This window comes from Crotalus tigris, unplaced genomic scaffold (genome assembly GCF_016545835.1).
Source record: "Crotalus tigris isolate CLP2741 ecotype Arizona unplaced genomic scaffold, ASM1654583v1 scf7180000023687.2574627, whole genome shotgun sequence".
Lineage (NCBI taxonomy): Eukaryota > Metazoa > Chordata > Lepidosauria > Squamata > Viperidae > Crotalus > Crotalus tigris.
In genome coordinates, this window is record NW_024100118.1 from 1,815,452 (window position 1) to 1,833,644 (window position 18,193).

Here is an 18,193-nt window from a genome sequence, read left to right on the forward strand (position 1 = left end):
GCCCTTTCCGCCATAATAGTTTGCATATCCATCAAACCATGTCACTATAAACCACATGCAAATTAAGTGACATGAAGTTATCGTCGACTCTTAGCGACCACCTACATAGGTTTTCTCCATGACATCCACATCCATTGTGAAAGTAATTTTCAAATTTATCAGAGCCCCCAGACAGCTAGAAGCAAGATAAAGTGTACAATTCGGATGGGTTGAAAGTAGGGCATAATTTATGTTTTAATAGAAAAACAGGAACGTTTTAGTTATCTAATAAACTAACACTTTACTTCCAGTTGCGCACGTCAATTGTATCCGCGCAAAAAACACCAGCAGCGATCCTTCATCAGAATAACTGCATAAATGTCAGCATATGGTACAACTTTTGTAGTTATGAACAGACAGAAGTCGGTAGATTTAGAGAACACAACCGCTGCTCCCCCACCCTTAGAAGATATTATTTCCGCCATTAACCGCGCCTTAAGTCTCTTGGCACAGGGACAGATTCCTTTGACTCCGCCCTTGCCTGGTAACGTCATAAAAGTGCTGCCTGATTCACCTCCCGGAAGTGCGGTGCCAAGATGTGGACTTTTTTCGACCGCTCTTTCCTTCACAGGCTGTAGTTTTCGAATGTTCTGGAGGCGTTTTGTCGCATTGGTCCCCGCACTTTCTGTTCTCGGCGCGCAGCTGCGTAGTGCGGAAAAGACCTTCCGGTGGACCGTCAGATAAGCTGGGCGGAAGATAAAGTGGAGTTGCTCCTGTAATCTGGATCGACCTAAGTTCTGGGAACTGCTGCGAGCGAGTTTTAAGAAACTCCACTGACACTCATTGGCTTCCCCGGACAGTTTGGGCTCTGGGCCGCTCATTTCATCGGTATCTTTAGGTAGGCTGTGAAAATCTTCGCTGTGAAATCCCCCACTCAGGAGAAGAGCCAGTAGCCTCTGACGGCGTGTTAGTCTTTCCAATCTGAGAGAGTCATCAGATGTGTTGCGATTTCCAGAATTCCGGTACTGACTGGAAGTTTGGAGTTTTCAAGGAGCACATCTGGAGAACACCAGGTTTCAGGAAAGCATGCCATTTCTTACCTATAAGTTTTCTTTTTAAAGTGTTGCAGTGCTGTTGTGATGGTAGCTAATATATTAACTGCATTTTATTATTTTAGCTTTAATTGAATTTCAATGCATTTCAGTTTGGGTGGGTTGTGCAACTTTTTGGGAGCTCCCAATATTCACTGAATGGCCAATTGCAAGTTTTCTTTCAAAAAAAGCTGTATGCTTTTGCTGAGAGCAGTATGCCTCTAGATGTCATGCATGTCAATCCCTTCAGCCCTACCTAGGGTATATGGTTAATAATATAGGATTATGGGAATTGGAGTCCAACATTTGTAAGGCAACAAACTGCTCAGCTCTGGCCTACAAGGTTCTAACTATTTTCAGAGGAACTTTCAGACGTTTAGAATGAGTGAGATGTTATCTCAGAACCATTGCACCATATCTTCCAAAAATTCTGGAGCACCGAAAAAATACCTGAGGATTGGAAAAGGACTGATATGGTTCCCATCTTCAAGAAAGGGGGAAAAAAAAAACAGACCCAGGAAACTACAGACCAATCAGTCTAACTTCAATACCTGGGAAGATCCTGGAAAAGATAATAAAAAAACAGATCTGTGAATAGCTAGAAGCAAACAAAGTCATAACCAGTAGCCAGCATGGGTTTGTTAAAAACAGATCATGCCAAACCAATCTTTATTTCATTCTTCGATAAAGTGACTAAACTAATAAACCAGTGAAATACTGTGGACATAGTACACCTAGACTTCAGTAAGGCATTTGATAAGGTAGACCACAAGCTACTCCTAGGCAAGCTAGAAAAAGGTGGAATAGACAATATCACCACCAGATGGATCTGTAGCTGGCTGGCAAACCAACACCCCAGAAGACAAATTTGGGATCCAAAAAATCTTGATAAATTTGAACAATGGGCCCTATCCAACAAAATGAATTTCAATGTGGAGAAAGCAAAGTGTTAGATTTAGGCAGGAAGAATAAAAGGGACAAGTACGGGCTGGGCGAGACCTGGCTTAAAAACAGTAACTGTGAGAGAGACCTTGGAATCCTAGTGGATGATCACTTGACTATGAGCCCAGCAGTGTTGTATAAACAGGCATAGAATCAAGATCATGTGAAGTATTAATACTGCTTTATAAAACCCTAGTAAGACCACACCTGGAATACTGCAGCTAATTTTGGTCATCATATCACAAAAAAGATGTTGAGAGTTTGGAAAAAATTCAGAGAAGAGGAGCTAAGATGATGCAAGGCCTGGAGACTAAAACATGAAGAACGGCTGCAAGACTTGGGTCTGACTAGTCCAGGGGTAGGCAACCTTGGCTCTTTTATAACTCGTGGACTTCAACTCCCAGAATTCCTGAACCAGTTTGGCTCAGCATGGAAACCTCTCCCTCTCAGCATGGCTGGCTCAGGAATTCTGGGAGTTGAAGTCCACGAGTCATAAAAAAGCCAAAGTTGCTTACCCCTGGACTAGTCTAAAGAAAAGAAGAAATAGGGGAGACATGATAGTAGTATTCCAGTACTTGGGGGGCTGCCACAAAGAAGAGGGGGTCACGTTATTCACCAAAGCACCAGAGGGAAGGACGAGAAACAATGTTTGGAAACTGAACAAAAAGAGAAGCAACCTAGAATTAAGGAGAAACTTCCTGACAATGAAGATAACCAGTGGAACAGCTTTCCTTCAGAAATCGTGGGCGCTCCATCACTGGAGATTTTTAAGAAGAGGCTAGACAGTCACTTGAGTGGGGAACTGGACTAGAAGATCTCCAAGGTCCCTTCCAGCTCTATTCTATTAAGATGAGCCTCTACTTCCTTTCTCACTTGGTGATACAGTTGCAAAATTGGACATGATGTGCCATTCTGAAAAAGAAGTAAGCAAGCAACAGTTCTCCCTGCTGGGATGCATATCATTCTCCACTTTACTTGCCTTCCATCTTAGTTTGGTGGATATTATGGTTAAATATGGAGCAGCCATCATTAAATAGAAATACCATCTCTGCCAAGAAAAGAGTGTATGTAGTTAAGGGTATACCTTTACTCAGATGTTCTAGTCTGATCAATTTGTGGACTGGGTTTTAGGTTGATCATTATTTGGTATGAATTCTGGCTTTTTAATACTTAGATTAGAAGAACCATTAATAAAACTGTTTACATTATTTGTTCCCATTAGGAAAAACTCTGCTTGTTTTCCTTTTGGGAAAAAACTAATGGCAGAGGACATTAACAGGAAGGAAAAAGAGCCAGAGCAAATCTTGTAACTATAATTGAGAGCTGCCTACCTTGCTGGATTGCACTAAATCAAAAGAAGGCATCATCTGTTTATCCATTTTAAAAAGTAGTGTAACCCTGCTCTACCAGCAGCTTTTTCATCTTACAAATTCACAAAGAATTGCAGCTGCTACCTGAGCTGCTCACGTACTTCCATACAGATAAAAACTTTGGTAATTGGCTGGAAACATCTGATCTCTGATAGGCCAATCAGCCAGCACTCCCTGATTGGCTGGAATCTGGCCCCTTGAACTGAGAACAGGAAGGGGGGGGTTAAGGAATTGGAGGGAAAAGGCCTATGGGAGGGGGAAAGGATTCATATGGAGTAGGGAAGAAGCAGAAGGTCACACTGTTAAGGCTATGGACACATTGTTGTTCCTAGAGAGAACTGCTGCATCTTGGGCTGTGGACTGCATCCCTCTGCAATGGTCCTAAAACAATGGTGGAGTTCAGGAGTGACTGCATTCCTGATCCAACACAATTTCCTGATTCATCATCTCTGGCTAGAGCAGTGGTTCTCAACCTTTTTAATGCCGCGACCCCCCAACCGGTTGTAAGTCGAGGACTACTCAACCGGTCGTAAGTCGAGGACTGCTCAACTGGTGCAGCCCCGTTTGCAGAATGGGACTTTTGGCGGGCTCAGCAGGGCAGAGACAGCCTGGACAATTCCTATTGGCTTTGGAAAGCCAATAGAATTAGACTCTATTCAAGAGAGTCTATTCTATTGGCTTTCAGAAGCCAATAGAATACAAGGGAGTGGCACAGCTAAGGAAAAGGGGGTAAAAAATGGCGGACTGCGTTGTTTGGCGACCCCCGTGAAATGGTCGTTCGACCCCAAATGGGGTCCCGACCCACAGGTTGAGAACCACTGGGCTAGAGAGATGGGCCCCGTAAACCATCTTGCCAGGTCTGAAGAGGGAGTATCCAGGAGATGTCAGAAGGATTGGCCATTTGACCATGAAACACTTTCTGTGACTTATTTGTATCTTTTATCCGAGAGCTCTAACGTTTTGGGCCCATACATTGGTTGCCACTTAACCACTGACCAGTAGGTAGGTAGGGATTGTGCCTCAGGTAGATCCATTAGCATTAGAGACATTAGGACATTCAGTTTAAATGACATCACCTAACATAAAAGGTAATTTCTTACTGTATTATCTATATTCAGAAGGCTCTGATCTTAAGTGGCTCCTTTGGGGGTGAGCACCTTAATAGTTTTTATTATCAGAGACATAATTTGTACTAAACTGCAACTGTGAGCCCTTTCCTCAGTCTGTTACACCTTTTTGTGTTAAACAGCACAAAGTATTTCTTGGTGGAATAGAAGCTCCACCTATCTGCTGTAATATTTGTAAAGAGTTGCTCACATAAACCAAAGGATTTTTCCACTGTTTTCCATTTCAGCAGGCATGCAGCCTATGCCATTTAGAAAGCTCTGGTTCCCCATGATCATGCTCTACAAAGCATCTGCTACATTTTTGTTACTTTTGGAATGAAATGTACAGCAAAATTTGTGACGTTTTAGTGCTTCCATAATTAAATACTAGAAGCTCTTCCTGCTGTTGGCTCACAATTAGGTCACTTTCCTTGTACAGTGATCAGATGACTGTCACATTGATTAAATGTTGAGATGCTATGTCAAAATTCCTCTGTAAATTAAAAACAGATAATCAGGAAGCATTGTAGGATTGTTGTTAATTGCGAAGTTGTGTCCGACCCATCGCGACCCCATGGACAACGTTCCTCCAGGTCTTCCTGCCCTCTACCATCTTCTGAAGTCCATTTAAGTTCACGCCTACTGCTTCAGTGACTCCATCCAGCCATCTCATTCTCTGTCGTCCCCTTCTTCTATTGCCCTCAATCTTTCCCAGCATTAGGCTCTTCTCCAGTGAGTCCTTCCTTCTCATTAGGTGGCCAAAGTATTTGAGTTTCAACTCCAGGATCTGGCCTTCTAAAGAGCAGTCGGGGTTGATATCTTCTAGGACTGACCAGTTTGAATGCCTTGCAGTCCAAGGGACTCGCAGGAGTCTTCTCCAGCAACCTGCCTTCTTTTGCTAGTGTAAGGTTTTGAAGGAAGAAATACAGTAAATCATGATTTTCATAACCTGATATTTTTATGCACCTATAACTATTATAACCAGATTGAATTTATCAATGACAGTAAGCATATGGATTTTGCAGGAAGATTTGGATGAAGTCATGACAAGATGGGCTCGAGCAAGGGTCACACATAACAAGAAGGTTCTAGACGCAACACCCTGGGATGATCTGAAAAATGGGCCTGCTGGAACCGTAGAAACAAATAAAAAGAAGAGCTCTCCAGATAGTTTTTCTTTAAAGAACAACCAAGTGAAAAAGAAAAATAAGAAGAAAAAAGACTACCTGAATGAAGATGTCAATGGCTTTATGGAATACTTAAAACAGAACTCACAGATGTTGCACAATGGCCAATTGATTGATAGTCATCAAACAGAGGAAGAAATAGTAACAGCTTTGAAAAAGGACAAGCGGCGAGAACAGAGGAGAGTGAAGCGCCAGGAAATTAAGAAGAATATAATGGTAAGATACTCTTTTTTTTTTTTTACTGTTTAATATTTTTTTTCTTGAAGTGCAAATAGGGACTGCAGCTACCAGTCTTTTTTTTTTCCCTCCAAAAGAGGCACCAGGTCTTATTTTCATGTGTGTATGTGTGTGTGTGTGTGTGTGTGTGTGTGTTTTCCACTCACTTCCAGCACCAACAGCCCTGTCCAGCCAGCCCACTTCTTCTGCAGCCGAAGGAGCAGCTTCATTCTGTAGCTAAGAATGGAGCTCGGCCTACATTTCATGGTCAGAGGGCTTTTTGAAAGGTCTGTGAAGCCGGCGAGGCAAGTGTCGATCCATGGGGGACCTGGCTGCAATGGTAAGCCCTAACCGACCCGCCCTAGCTTGATTTTTAACCATGCACCCCGCCCCCAAACTAGGGCTTATTTTTGAGGTAGGGTTTATATTAGGCCCACCCCCCAAAATCAAAGTAGGGATTATTTTCGGGTAGGTCTTTCAGGGAAACACGGTATATCATTCAAGGGAGATTGAATAAAAACAAGTGATTTACTGATTTTTTTTTAACTGGATATTTTTCAAGAATATTACTTGCTTTTTCTAAAACATAACCTGCTCTGAACAATTGGCACATAAAATTGTTAATTTGGCACTTAATCTCTAAGCTGATTTTACATTTTCTGCCAGATAAGCTGAGTTGAAAGGACGCTTTTATTTGTAAAAGAACAAAATGATAAATTCAGTCTAGTTTCAAGTATGAACAATTGTGCTCCACTTTATCTAACAAGTATTTTCTGGCTGATAAAAAAAAAATTGCCATGGCCTGACAGTAACTTTGCTTAATCGGTCTCATTTTTATTTGTTGTTTCATTTTTGTGAGAATACGTCAGAGCCAGACAGAGCGCAAGAAAGTGGAACAGTATTGGAAAGAAACAAATTTGTTCAGTATTGATTATTGATTGCATGCCATTAAGTTGGTGTTGACTTTTAGTGACCACTTATAGACTTTCTCCATGATGATCCTTACCTAACCTTGACCCATCATCACTGTAATTGAGTGTGCCCACCATGCTGACGGTTGTCATCTTTTTCTTTCTACCTTTCCCAGCATTAGAGGTTTTTTCTAGAGAGCTGAATCTTTATATAATATAAAGTAGGCTAATTTGAACTTGGTCATTTGTGCCTCGTGAGAAGTTGGGTTGATTTCTTCAATGATCCATTTGTTTGGTTTCTTGGCTCGCTATTGTTTAATATGCAGTTTCTGTGTTCTGTAAGAAACTCATAGTAGCAGATAGATCCTGGTCATAAGGAAGTTCCTATACAGAAATGAATTAAATCAGAGGAATACTATCTGTATATTAGTGCATGCAGCCTCTAAAGACCTCCAAAAGCTATTACCAGATTGTAATTTTTAATGGAAGGGCAAGTTGTTTAAATGGTTGGAAACTAATCACATTAAATATATTTAATTTTAATGATATTTAAATAATATGAAATGTTATTTTTTGTTTGGCTTACTTGTCACTATATATAATATGGCCTTTACTGTTAGAGAAATTCAGGGTTAGTGTTCTGGAACTTTTAGCGTCTTATTCAAATATATATGATTGTAGGATGTTGTTTTTGCAAAACTTAAATAAAAACAATTGTTAATTATATGATTAGGTGAGATTAATGGCTTTTCACTTGAAAAAATCACTTCAGAGTAAGGGTTAAATTACAAGATTTTTTTAATAAAATGCAAATGTAATTAGTATAGAAACGAATAGTAATGGATTCAGACAGTGCTGTGAAGAAGTCTTCTGAGAAAAATCCTTTCCCTGAAGCATTTCTGTTGGGAGACTGATTATATGTGTATGTGGCTTCTACTTGTAATATGTCTTGGTAAAATTAGGTTGAAAAGCGGTTAGTGTAAAAAACATTTGTATTTAGTCCATAATGGATTCACATGGTAATTCTCCTTTTACTGTCAAAGGTGTGCTTCCACTGTCGAAAACCAGGACATGGGGTTGCAGATTGTCCAGCTGTCCTTGAAAGCCAAGACATGGGAACCGGAATTTGTTACCGATGTGGCTCTACTGAACATGAAATCAACAAATGCAAAGCAAAAATAGATCCAGCTCTTGGTATGTGTAATAACTATGGTTCTCAGCATGATAAATGTTTATCATCACTTATAAGGATAATATTGATTTAAATATTCCAAATTAGGATTATGATGATTTTCAATATCTTAATGTATTTCCCTCATGACACAAATATGTGAATTTCTTTCAGGGGAATTTCCATATGCAAAATGCTTTATTTGTGGGGAAATGGGTCATCTGTCAAGGTCATGTCCTGATAATCCTAAAGGACTTTATGCTGAAGGTAAGGCCACTTTTTTTTGTTTGAAATCCCCTTCCCCCCCCCTTTTTTTTAAAAAATGGATTGTTGAAATGCTTCAGAATATTTCTCTTATCTTGGCAGCTTGAGTGAATGCAAAGATTTACAAAGGACATGAAAACCAAGAGTAAAAGAAACAAAGTAATAAGAAAAAGTACTTTCAAATTTTTTCAACAAGAAATTTCAGAAAAAAAGAATTGGGTAAAATTCTGATTAATTTCAATTTCAGGGAAGAATTTAATTTGGCAAAAAAAATTAAGCAGAAAGAAATCTTTGATTAGTCTTTTCAAGAAAAGAAATCTTAGTAAATTTAATCTCCTTAGCCAAAGTGAACAGCTATCAGGAAGGATTTTCACAAAGTACCTTTTCTATATCCTTTCCCCTCTCCTCTTTTATATTTAAGCAGCTGAAGATGCCCACCTAGAGGAAGAAGAAGGTGGAGATGTAGTAGATATAACTGTTAAAACAGCTAAGCAATGGGATAGATTAAGCTGGGTTAAAGATACAGTAAAACACATCTTAAAATTCACTTCTTTTTCCTTACTGTGTACATTGTGTGTCTGTGATGGTGGAAGACAGATCATGGATAAGGGATACTGAAATAGATAAAAGGAAAGGGGTCTTCATAATCTTGGAAACTTCTCCAGAACTATACTTAGGAGTATGGGCATGGGGCTGCTACTCAAAAATAATGTTTCTTTATCCAGCCATTTTTAGGCATAGAATTGCCAAAGATGTTATTGTCTATCTGAATTTCTTTCGTTTTCTCCTGTACATGATAAATGCTAATCTACAGAAAATGTTTCATCAACTGTTATAGTCTGTTACTAATTATAAATAATTATGAGTTTTATGTTAATTTAAAGGCCAGCATCTTTTTCTCTTGAAGTAGAATATATTATAATTTTCATTGGCAAATAGTTTTTTTTAAAATCAGTTCCCCTCCCCTATTGTATTTATGCTTTATTTAAAAAATAAAGGTACAGTTATCATATATGGCATATGCATTCCAAATATATTGCATTAAATTCAATTATTTATATTTATGCTTTTATAGGAGGGTCTTGTCGGATTTGCGGATCTGTGGAGCACTTTAAAAGAGACTGTCCAGAAAATCAAAGCTCAGGTGAGAAGCTTGGAACTTCTGTTTCTTAAGAAGACAGAGTTATATAGAGAGAGGCTTCTGTAATGAACTCTGGCTAGATAATTACAAAACTCACTGAATCATCCTTGTTTCAGGTTGTATTGATTAATCTGCTACTCAATATTATCCAACTTTTAACACGTCATTAGATATCTATTCCATTTAAATGTGTTCTAAGACATATTAGCTATTACAGCTGGAGAACAACACTCACAATTCTGTATGTGTACACACACACATACAGGTAGCTCTCAACTTGCAACAATTCATTTAGTGACCATTCAAAGTTACAACTCCAATGAGAAAAATGACTTATGACTGCTTTTCACACTTATGACTATTGCAGCAGCCCCATGGTCATGTGATCAAATCCAGATGCTTGGTGACTGACTCAAATTTATGACGGTTCGTGTCCTGGGGCCATGTGATCATCTTTTGTGATCTTCTGATGAACAAAGTCAATGGGGAAGGCAGATTCATTTAACAATCATGTTACTAACTTTACAGCTGCAATGATTCACTTAACAATTGTGGCAAGAAAGATTGTAATATTGGGCAAACTTCACTTAACTGTTTCAACTTAGCAACAGAAATTTTGGGCTTCATTGTGGTCGTCAGTTGAGGACTACCTGTGTGTGTGTGTGTATGTATGTATATACATACATATATTTAAAGTCAATAAGATAAAAATAATGAACTCCGGGATGTAAGGCAAAAGGCTTTTTTTAATTGCTAAGCTTTCCTTAACAACCTGTTATCATCATCAGCATGTAGCTCCAAACAGCTGATAAGTGTGACTTTTGAATCTTGTCTTGAGACTGACTGCTATATGCCTGCTGTCATCAGTGTGATTTTTTGAAAGAGCTTAAGCACGCTATGTGCACATGCCACACTATAACCGTTTTTAACTGTTATGTAAATTTATGCACTTACTCCCTTGTCATTTAGCCCTTTGCTCTGATGATGTTAACAGGTTGTTAAGGAAAGCTTAGCAATTTAAAAAAGCCTTTTGCTTTACATCCCGGAGTTCATTGTTTTTATCTTATTGACTTTAAATGTCCATACCTGGGATTCCAATATTCAAAATTATTAAAGACATACATACATACATACAAACAATACACACATACATACATACATAGGCACTGAAGAATTGCAGAAGTGGAATATCATGTTCATAGTAATAGTATCAAGAAATTGATTAGCCACAGGTGGAATTCTTGTTACAAATTGTTGAAGGAGTCATCTACATAAGATTTATTTTTCAGTAGAAAACAAAATTGGAATAAAATAAATAGCATTGTAGCTTTTGGTTTATCAATTGTGTGTAAAGGCTGGAAATGTTAGAAAATATCAGTACTGATATTTTAATCAACTTGAATTCTTAGAAAGCTTATAATTTGATCTAACTTTTAACATGGCTAAAAATAAAAAAAATATGTAATCACTATTGCAAGAAATACTTGTACAAATTACTGAATTATGTATCCTGGAATAAAAGATAGTTGATTTCTCATATATTTTTTCCTCTCCCCACCCCATAGATCGAGCAGTAACTGTTGGTCGATGGATAAAAGGAATGAGTGCAGATTATCAAGAAGTTCTAGAAAACCCTGGGCCACAAAAAGGAAAACCAAAAGTACCTAAGATTGTTAATTTTTGACCATTCTTGTTCTGTATAATACTTCTCAATATATGACTTAAAATAAAAACCATAAGGTTTTGGAGATCCCAAAACTACATGTTGTTTTCTAAGTATTGATCTAGTGATAAAATTTAGCCTAAATAAAAAAAACCTGCAGAAGAATAAAAAGCCTTTCAATAGGATATGGCAGAAACTGGCTGCCCCATTAGCTTTGAAGTGGAAGGAAATCTTTCCAAATATTACATAATCACGTGGCCTTTGCTCAGTACAGGTAATATTCATCCTGGACCACAACTGGAATTGGAATTTTGGTCGCTCAGTGGCCACTAAGCAAATATTTACTTATGAAAATGCTGTTTCTAAACAAATGATGGCTAGAACTTAATAGAATGTTGTATAAACTTTATTATCATATTGATCAGACATTATAATATAAAATTATAATTAACAGTCATTTTTATTAAAGCTAACATCTTTTTTAACTCGCCTGATTCATTATACAGAAATTTTGTGCCAAAATGACTTGCACAGAAATACAGTTGCAAGATTGTGAAATATATATGGTTCAGGCTGTCCTAATACACAACATTATAATAAATATCAGATTTAAGTTCATTTTAAAATAAACATTTGCATCTAAAATAATATTTATAATATAATATAGATTGCATTTACAAGGTTTTTTAAAAATCATTTTTAAGGTGGTTATAAAATTTAGAAGATGGTTAGGTGGACAAACATTCAGTTAGCCTTGGATGATACTGCAATTGTCATAGTGATGGTTTCAAATAAATAGATGGCAATAGCTCTATTAGACTGAAAGTTCATCCACAAAGTTTTCAATGATTTTTAGCATTTTCAGTACCGTATTGATGCACTAAATGTAGCTCGTTTTGCTGCTCTCTGATTCTAAGAACTGGATGCACATAGATGCTATATCTTCAATTGATTCCCATAGAGAAGCCAGGTTTCCAGCAAAGTAAGGCATGATATTATGTACACCATGGATGAAGACAGAAACCTTTAAAATATATAGAAGGTTATTGTGATTTAATCCATGCTATAAATTGCACTAAATATGGAAGATTCTAAGCTTCATATGGTTACTTGGCTTCTTTCTAAACATGACAGGCATATTCGTTTTAATCACTTCCTAAGGGCGCCATTTTTAGAATACTAGTGTTCATTGGAAGGCCAAATTTAAGTTTATGCTTAGATATGAAAGTTCACTGATAATAAGAGGGTTCAACCCAGCTAATCTCAAAAAGATTTTGTAATGAGAGGAGAGAATTGCTTTACAATATGAAAAAATATATGGAAAGGAAATTTAAATATTTCTGCACCCAAAAGCAACTTATTCACACAGATGCTACTTGGAAAGCTATTAAACTTCTTCTCATTTAAAAAGTTTTTCAAGTTATATTGTCCCCCTTCTTTTGTACTATAACTTGTAAACTAATATATAAATATCTCAGGTATTTATGTAACAGTTCTAAAAGTGATAAAAAGGAAAAATAATGCGTCATTTTGAATGTACTTCTATATAAAATCATGGAGATGAATTTTTTTTAAAAAAGATGATTGTGTATCAAATACTTCAAGAATCAAGTCTAATTCATAGTAGATTTGGTGAATATTTCCAATATAATCACCAAGAGTGTGTATGGAAATTTTGAAAAAAACAAATGCTGGTGAGAAAGAGACAGGAATTGAAAGAGTCCATTCAGTATTTTCCTCTCTCCATTAGAACAATTTCTTTAGCTGAAAAGCAGAATCACAGCTCTGTGTGCTGTTGTCTTGAATTGAATTACTTTTATATCTCAATGGGGGGGGGGAAATAAAGAAACCAAAACTTACAAAAAGATTGCATGTAACTTCAAACCACTTACCAAAGAGGAATCCTCATGGGTGTGGATGAGGAATCCTCCACACTGGATTTCATTCTGGTGGTAGTTCTGATTATCAGGCAGAGCTTCATTTAAAGCAATTGACTTCACAGCTATTATGTAAGGATCTCTAAATTGAATAAGTAGTATTATGACCATTAAGAACAAAAAATATGTTTATAACATATAGTTTAAGGCTGTAATTTTAGTCGTAAGGCAAGATAAATGTCTTTGCTTAAGAAGCTACACATTAAGTGGACAAATGTATGACAGTTGTAATGAGCATAGATTGGTGGCCAAGATTAAAGAAAGGCCTCTCTATTATTACCTTATTTTTCTCTCTCCATTTCTTCATGTTTCCTAAAAACACCTACTGCTGCTCAGGACTGCATCTTCAAAAGTAGCAATCCTGAATGCCTCTATGATGCATTACTAAAGAAATGGTCAAATGAAGAATTAAGTATACAATTATAGCCAGAAGACTGGTTTGCTGGGATAGTTGCCCTGTGCTCATCAGATTTCCAAAAAGTGGGACCAAGAATCTAAGAAACGCTAAGACATTCTGTTTATAAAACCAAGGCTGTTTGCAATGCACATAAGCATACAAAAGAAATTACCATTGAATATGAATGTATATATATATATATATATATATATATATATATATATATATATATATATATATATCAGTAAAAAAGGAAGCGATCACCAGGAAATAAAACACCAAGGTTTTAATAAATAAAATCAAGCTTTCGATGGCTAACATCTGCCATCATCGTCAGGATACAAGCCAGTAGTGAGGAAACCTGCTTATAAGCATAGCCACACCTAAACTCTATGCATGGACCTTGTAACAGGTCCAAGCCAACTAATCCTTACTTCACTTACAGCCTTCAGTGATTCTTTCTTTTAGCTCTTACTTACATCCACCTAGCTTTCAATGGCTAGCACCTGCCATCATTGTCAGAATACAAGCCATCGAAAGCTTGATTTTATTTATTAAAACCTTGGTGTTTTATTTCCTGGTGATCGCTTCCTTTTTTACTGAAATGTATGTACCCAGGAATCGCTATTCTCCAATTTTTAATGTAATTTTATATATATATATGTAGGTCTTTGGTTGTTCGGGTTTTCTCCCGCGTAAAATTGGAAGTGTCTTGGTGACGTTTCGACTAAGTCCCATTCGTCATCTTCAGGCTGGTGTTTTCAGCTTCGTGCTTCGAGGAGCAATGTGTGGTCTTAGCTGTTTCTTCCTTTTAACTGCCAGTGGGGGTATGAACTGATTAAGGTGTTGGACCAGGGAAGATGTCCAACACCTTAAAGCCACAGGACATGAAATTGACTTTAAAAATACCAGAACTATCGCCAAAACTGAACATTTTAATAACAGAATAATCAGAGAAGCCATCAAGATAGAAAAACGCCCACACAGCATGAACAAACGAGATGATACATCCCGCCTACCAGCCATTTGGAAACCTGCCCTTATTGACAAACGACTCCCTAACACAAAAAATGACACCAGACCCACACTCACAAAAACCACACAGGATGTCACCACCACACATCCATGCAAAAAGCAAACCCAAAGCCACACCGATGATGAGAAGCCAGACCACAGCTGCATCATTAGCTACTTTAAACCCCTCCAATCCATACATGAAGCAAACTGACACCCTCCATGAAGATGAGGCACAACCATGAACGCGAAGCCAAAAAATAGCAAGGCAGCCCACCATCTTAAATCCCCCTGCAACTCAGACTAACCTGAGCACAACAAAGCCCCCACCCAAACAGAACACTCCCCCAGCCAATCAGAGCACAGCCAACCCCCAGCCAATCAGAGCACAGCCAAGCCCCTAACCAATCAGAACACACCTCCACCCAATCAGAACACAGCCAAGCTCCCACCCAATCAGTTCATACCCCACTGGCAGTTAAAAGGAAGAAACAGCTAAGACCACACATTGCTCCTCGAAGCACGAAGTTGAAAACACCAGCCTGAAGATGACGAATGGGACTTCGTCGAAACGTCGCCAAAACACTTCCAATTTTACGTGGGAGAAAACCCGAACAACCAAAGACCTACATACAAACACCCGCGAAAACCTCAGAAAACATGTATGTGTGTGTGTGTGTGTATGTATATATATGTATATATATATACATACATACATACATACATATATATATATATATATATTCTAAAGAACCAAAAACACATGAGCACCAGGAATATTATGAAATTATAAAAGTTTAATACAATAAAACACCTAGCTTTCGTCGGCAGCTGCCGACATCATCAGGGTATAATGTTAGTCGATGGGAGAGTTTATTTATAGGTAAAGCGCTGCTTGCACCTGGCTCATAGATCTCATCATCGGTCCCAATTGGCTAAGCCGCGCTCTAGTCAAAGGACTCCCCGCCCCAAGAGTATGCAAACGCTCCCAGAAAGCGAAGAGACTGCTGGATAGCGAAGGAACAGCTACTAACGAACCAGAGGCTCTCCCGCACCTCCCGAAGCAGCTAGGAGGAGTGATGCCACCCATGGACATCAGATAGAGGATAACCAACAACCAAGAGGCTTTTTCTATGCCTCCACTTCCGCCTCCACCCCCACCCAAAAGCGCACACGCGCCCCCGAAGAACAAGGAGATTATCGGGCGACGAAAGGATGGCGGTTAACGGACCAGGGACTCCCCCGTGCCTCCCAAAGTGTCTGGGAGGAGTAGTACCAGCTACGAGTATTCAGGTGGAGAGCAATCAAGGATCTAAGGACGCCCCCAACCTGGGAGCATGTATGCGTTCCCAAAAAACAAGGGGAGTGTCAGGTGATGAAGGAATGATGATCAACGAACCTAGGATTCCACTGGACTCCCTGAATGGGGAAGACGGGAAGAGCCAGCTCGAGACAGACCGACCGCACCAGAGAAAGGGGAGGACAATTACATCAATCTGCCCCATAGAGACGGCCAGATTGCGCCAACGAGGTCCACGGGATGATACGGAGACCAACAGTATTAGAAATGGGGGTGAGGAGAAAGTAGACACCAGACGGGACAGCAGTCATGAGAACGACGACTATAGGAAGGGAAGGGGGAGACTGGAGAGTAAGAATCAATGGGAGGTGTTAAGGGCACAACCCCACAAGAGAAAAGATGACAACTGGGATGTGGATGGGGGATACGGAGAGGAAGGGGAGAGAGATTACATCATAGCAGGACAGCCCGGACAAGGGGGAAGAAAGTGCGAGAAGAGAGGGCAGCTGAAGGATGCAGAGGTCCCGATTAACCAAAAAAGGGGGGGAGAAAACTCCCCCAATTTAGGACCACATGAGGGGGGAATGTATAACAATACACACATAGGCAGAAGATGCAAGAAAAGCACAGTCACTAATACGGAAGTTACGATTAGAGCGCGGCTTAGCCAATTGGGACCGGTGACGAGATCTATGAGCCGGGTGCAAGCAGCGCTTTACCTATAAATAAACTCTCCCATCGACTAACATTATACCCTGATGATGTCGGCAGCTGCCGATGAAAGCTAGGTGTTTTATTATATTAAACTTTTATAGTTTCATAATATTCCTGGTGCTCATATGTTTTTGGTTCTTTGGAAGATGAATATACCCAGGAATCACACTTTTATTTTTAATGTTATTATTGATCATAATACACACACAAACACACACACACACACACATACATATATATATACATACATACACATACATACATACATATACATACATACATCAAAGATTTTCAAATTTGATGCTTACTCTGTTTTAGAAGGTTCTCTCTGAGACACAAGAATCAAAAAATCTCTGCGTTTATTTCCGTTAGCTGATGCTGAGGATGTAATGTGGTATATTTTGTCCTCTTCAGTCACACACTCCATGACTCTACAATTTCTACAAGCATATAAGATACATAGAAATGGAGTTTAGAGCTTTGGGTACCACTGAAAAGTCATTGATAGACATTATGTAACCTTTAGATCTCAGTTTGTGGAAATGAGTTCTGTTTCAGGTTACATTGTTGAAGCTACATTGCCTCAGCCTTTTTTGTTTTTAAAGAAATAAGGATGAAGAATTAAAGAGAGATTTTGTTTTTACAAATCCAGTCTTATTTATTTCAAATTAAAATTTTGCTATGATTTCGCATATCATACTCGGTCTTCTTTATTTTTATTCTCATTAAACTAGTGCACATTATTGAAGATTTGTCAAAATGCCAGCTTTTTAAAAAAACAGACTATAAGAACTGATACTAAATGAAAGATACAAAAATATGCTTACAAGTGGTATTTAGTCCAATGCTTATGGAGTGAGAAGTTAGATAAAAGCAAGAATGCCAGTTTTGAAGGTATCTGTATTTGCATTTCAACCTTGATTGACAGAGCATTTTCCTCCTCCAAAGTGTACATTTTTGTCTAGGAAAAAACGTATTTTTAATGCTGAATTATGCAAACACTCAAACTAAGGTTACAAATCATTTAGTTTTAAAAAGCAATTTCCCAATAAGTATGCACCATTCCCTAAAAAGTAAGTCAAGTATTATAGAGCAATAAAATATAATATTGTGACCAATAATTCAGTTTTTATAGATAAAATAGATTTAGGTGAGAACCTGATATATAGATTGAGAAATTGTGCCAAGAGAATAAATAAGTAGAAGAATTGCATTCAGTGTAAAGTAGCAGTTTTACTTTGATTAAAAAAAAAACGTTAACAATGGGACTAATAGAATGCATAGATATGGAGATGAAAATATGAAAGTTTCTATTAGGAATAATCTGCTCCTAGGAATTTGACCAACTTTTAAAATAGTCTGCTGAAGATTTGCTTTGTATTCCCACTTATGAATGGGAATACAAACCTATCACTAATAAATTCTTTTATATGGGAGAGAAACTAAGGAGTTGAAAAGGCTTTGTCAAAAGAAGACTTTCAGGTTATATCACATATTAGCATATTAGAATGCAAGATTAAGGTGGATTTTTTTTAAGACGTTCCTTTACATTTAGTTTTTAATAATAGCATACTGGCTAGGGAATTCTGGAGTTGAAGTCCATAGATCTTAAGTTGTAACTGTCTTAGAGACTAGCCTCTGGAATCAGCAACAATTCTGTCTTATCTGAATTCAGCTTCACCTTGTTCTCCATATTGAATCAGCATACAAATAATGATCTTTTCCAACAACTTCAAATAGGTATTAAATCACAGGAGAGATAAGACAGAATCTTCCTCCCTCCTGTGAAA

General features: G+C 38.1%; 2 protein-coding genes across 3 annotated transcripts in view; one reads left to right on the top strand and one right to left on the bottom strand.

Annotated features, from left to right (window-relative positions):
• Positions 1-704: 704 nt before the first annotated feature.
• On the top strand, positions 705-11,139 carry ZCCHC9 (zinc finger CCHC-type containing 9). Its single transcript, XM_039320761.1, has 6 exons — positions 705-877; positions 5,514-5,891; positions 7,846-7,996; positions 8,148-8,240; positions 9,313-9,381; positions 10,944-11,139. The coding sequence occupies exons 2-6, from the start codon at positions 5,532-5,534 to the stop codon at positions 11,060-11,062; spliced, it is 792 nt and encodes a 263-aa protein (XP_039176695.1). The 5' UTR covers positions 705-877; positions 5,514-5,531; the 3' UTR covers positions 11,063-11,139.
• Positions 11,140-11,431: 292 nt separating this feature from the next.
• ACOT12 (acyl-CoA thioesterase 12) overlaps positions 11,432-18,193 on the bottom strand; it is a 36,432-nt gene continuing 29,670 nt past the window's right edge. For both annotated transcript variants that reach the window (XM_039320760.1, XM_039320759.1), the window contains exons 12-15: positions 17,231-17,364; positions 16,712-16,843; positions 12,934-13,060; positions 11,432-12,065 (exon numbers count right to left, since the gene is read on the bottom strand). In XM_039320760.1, the coding sequence (XP_039176694.1) occupies positions 11,922-12,065; positions 12,934-13,060; positions 16,712-16,843; positions 17,231-17,364 (537 nt within the window). In that variant the 3' untranslated portion in view covers positions 11,432-11,921. The remainder of the gene's footprint in view (positions 12,066-12,933; positions 13,061-16,711; positions 16,844-17,230; positions 17,365-18,193) is intronic.

Coding starts and splice junctions, on each gene's coding strand:
- ZCCHC9 (XM_039320761.1), top strand. CDS start 5,532: ATGACAAGATGGGCTCGAGCAAGGGTCACACATAACAAGAAGGTTCTA. Junction 7,997..8,147: donor AAAAATAGATCCAGCTCTTG/GTATGTGTAATA, acceptor AATTTCTTTCAG/GGGAATTTCCATATGCAAAA. Junction 9,382..10,943: donor TCCAGAAAATCAAAGCTCAG/GTGAGAAGCTTG, acceptor CCCACCCCATAG/ATCGAGCAGTAACTGTTGGT.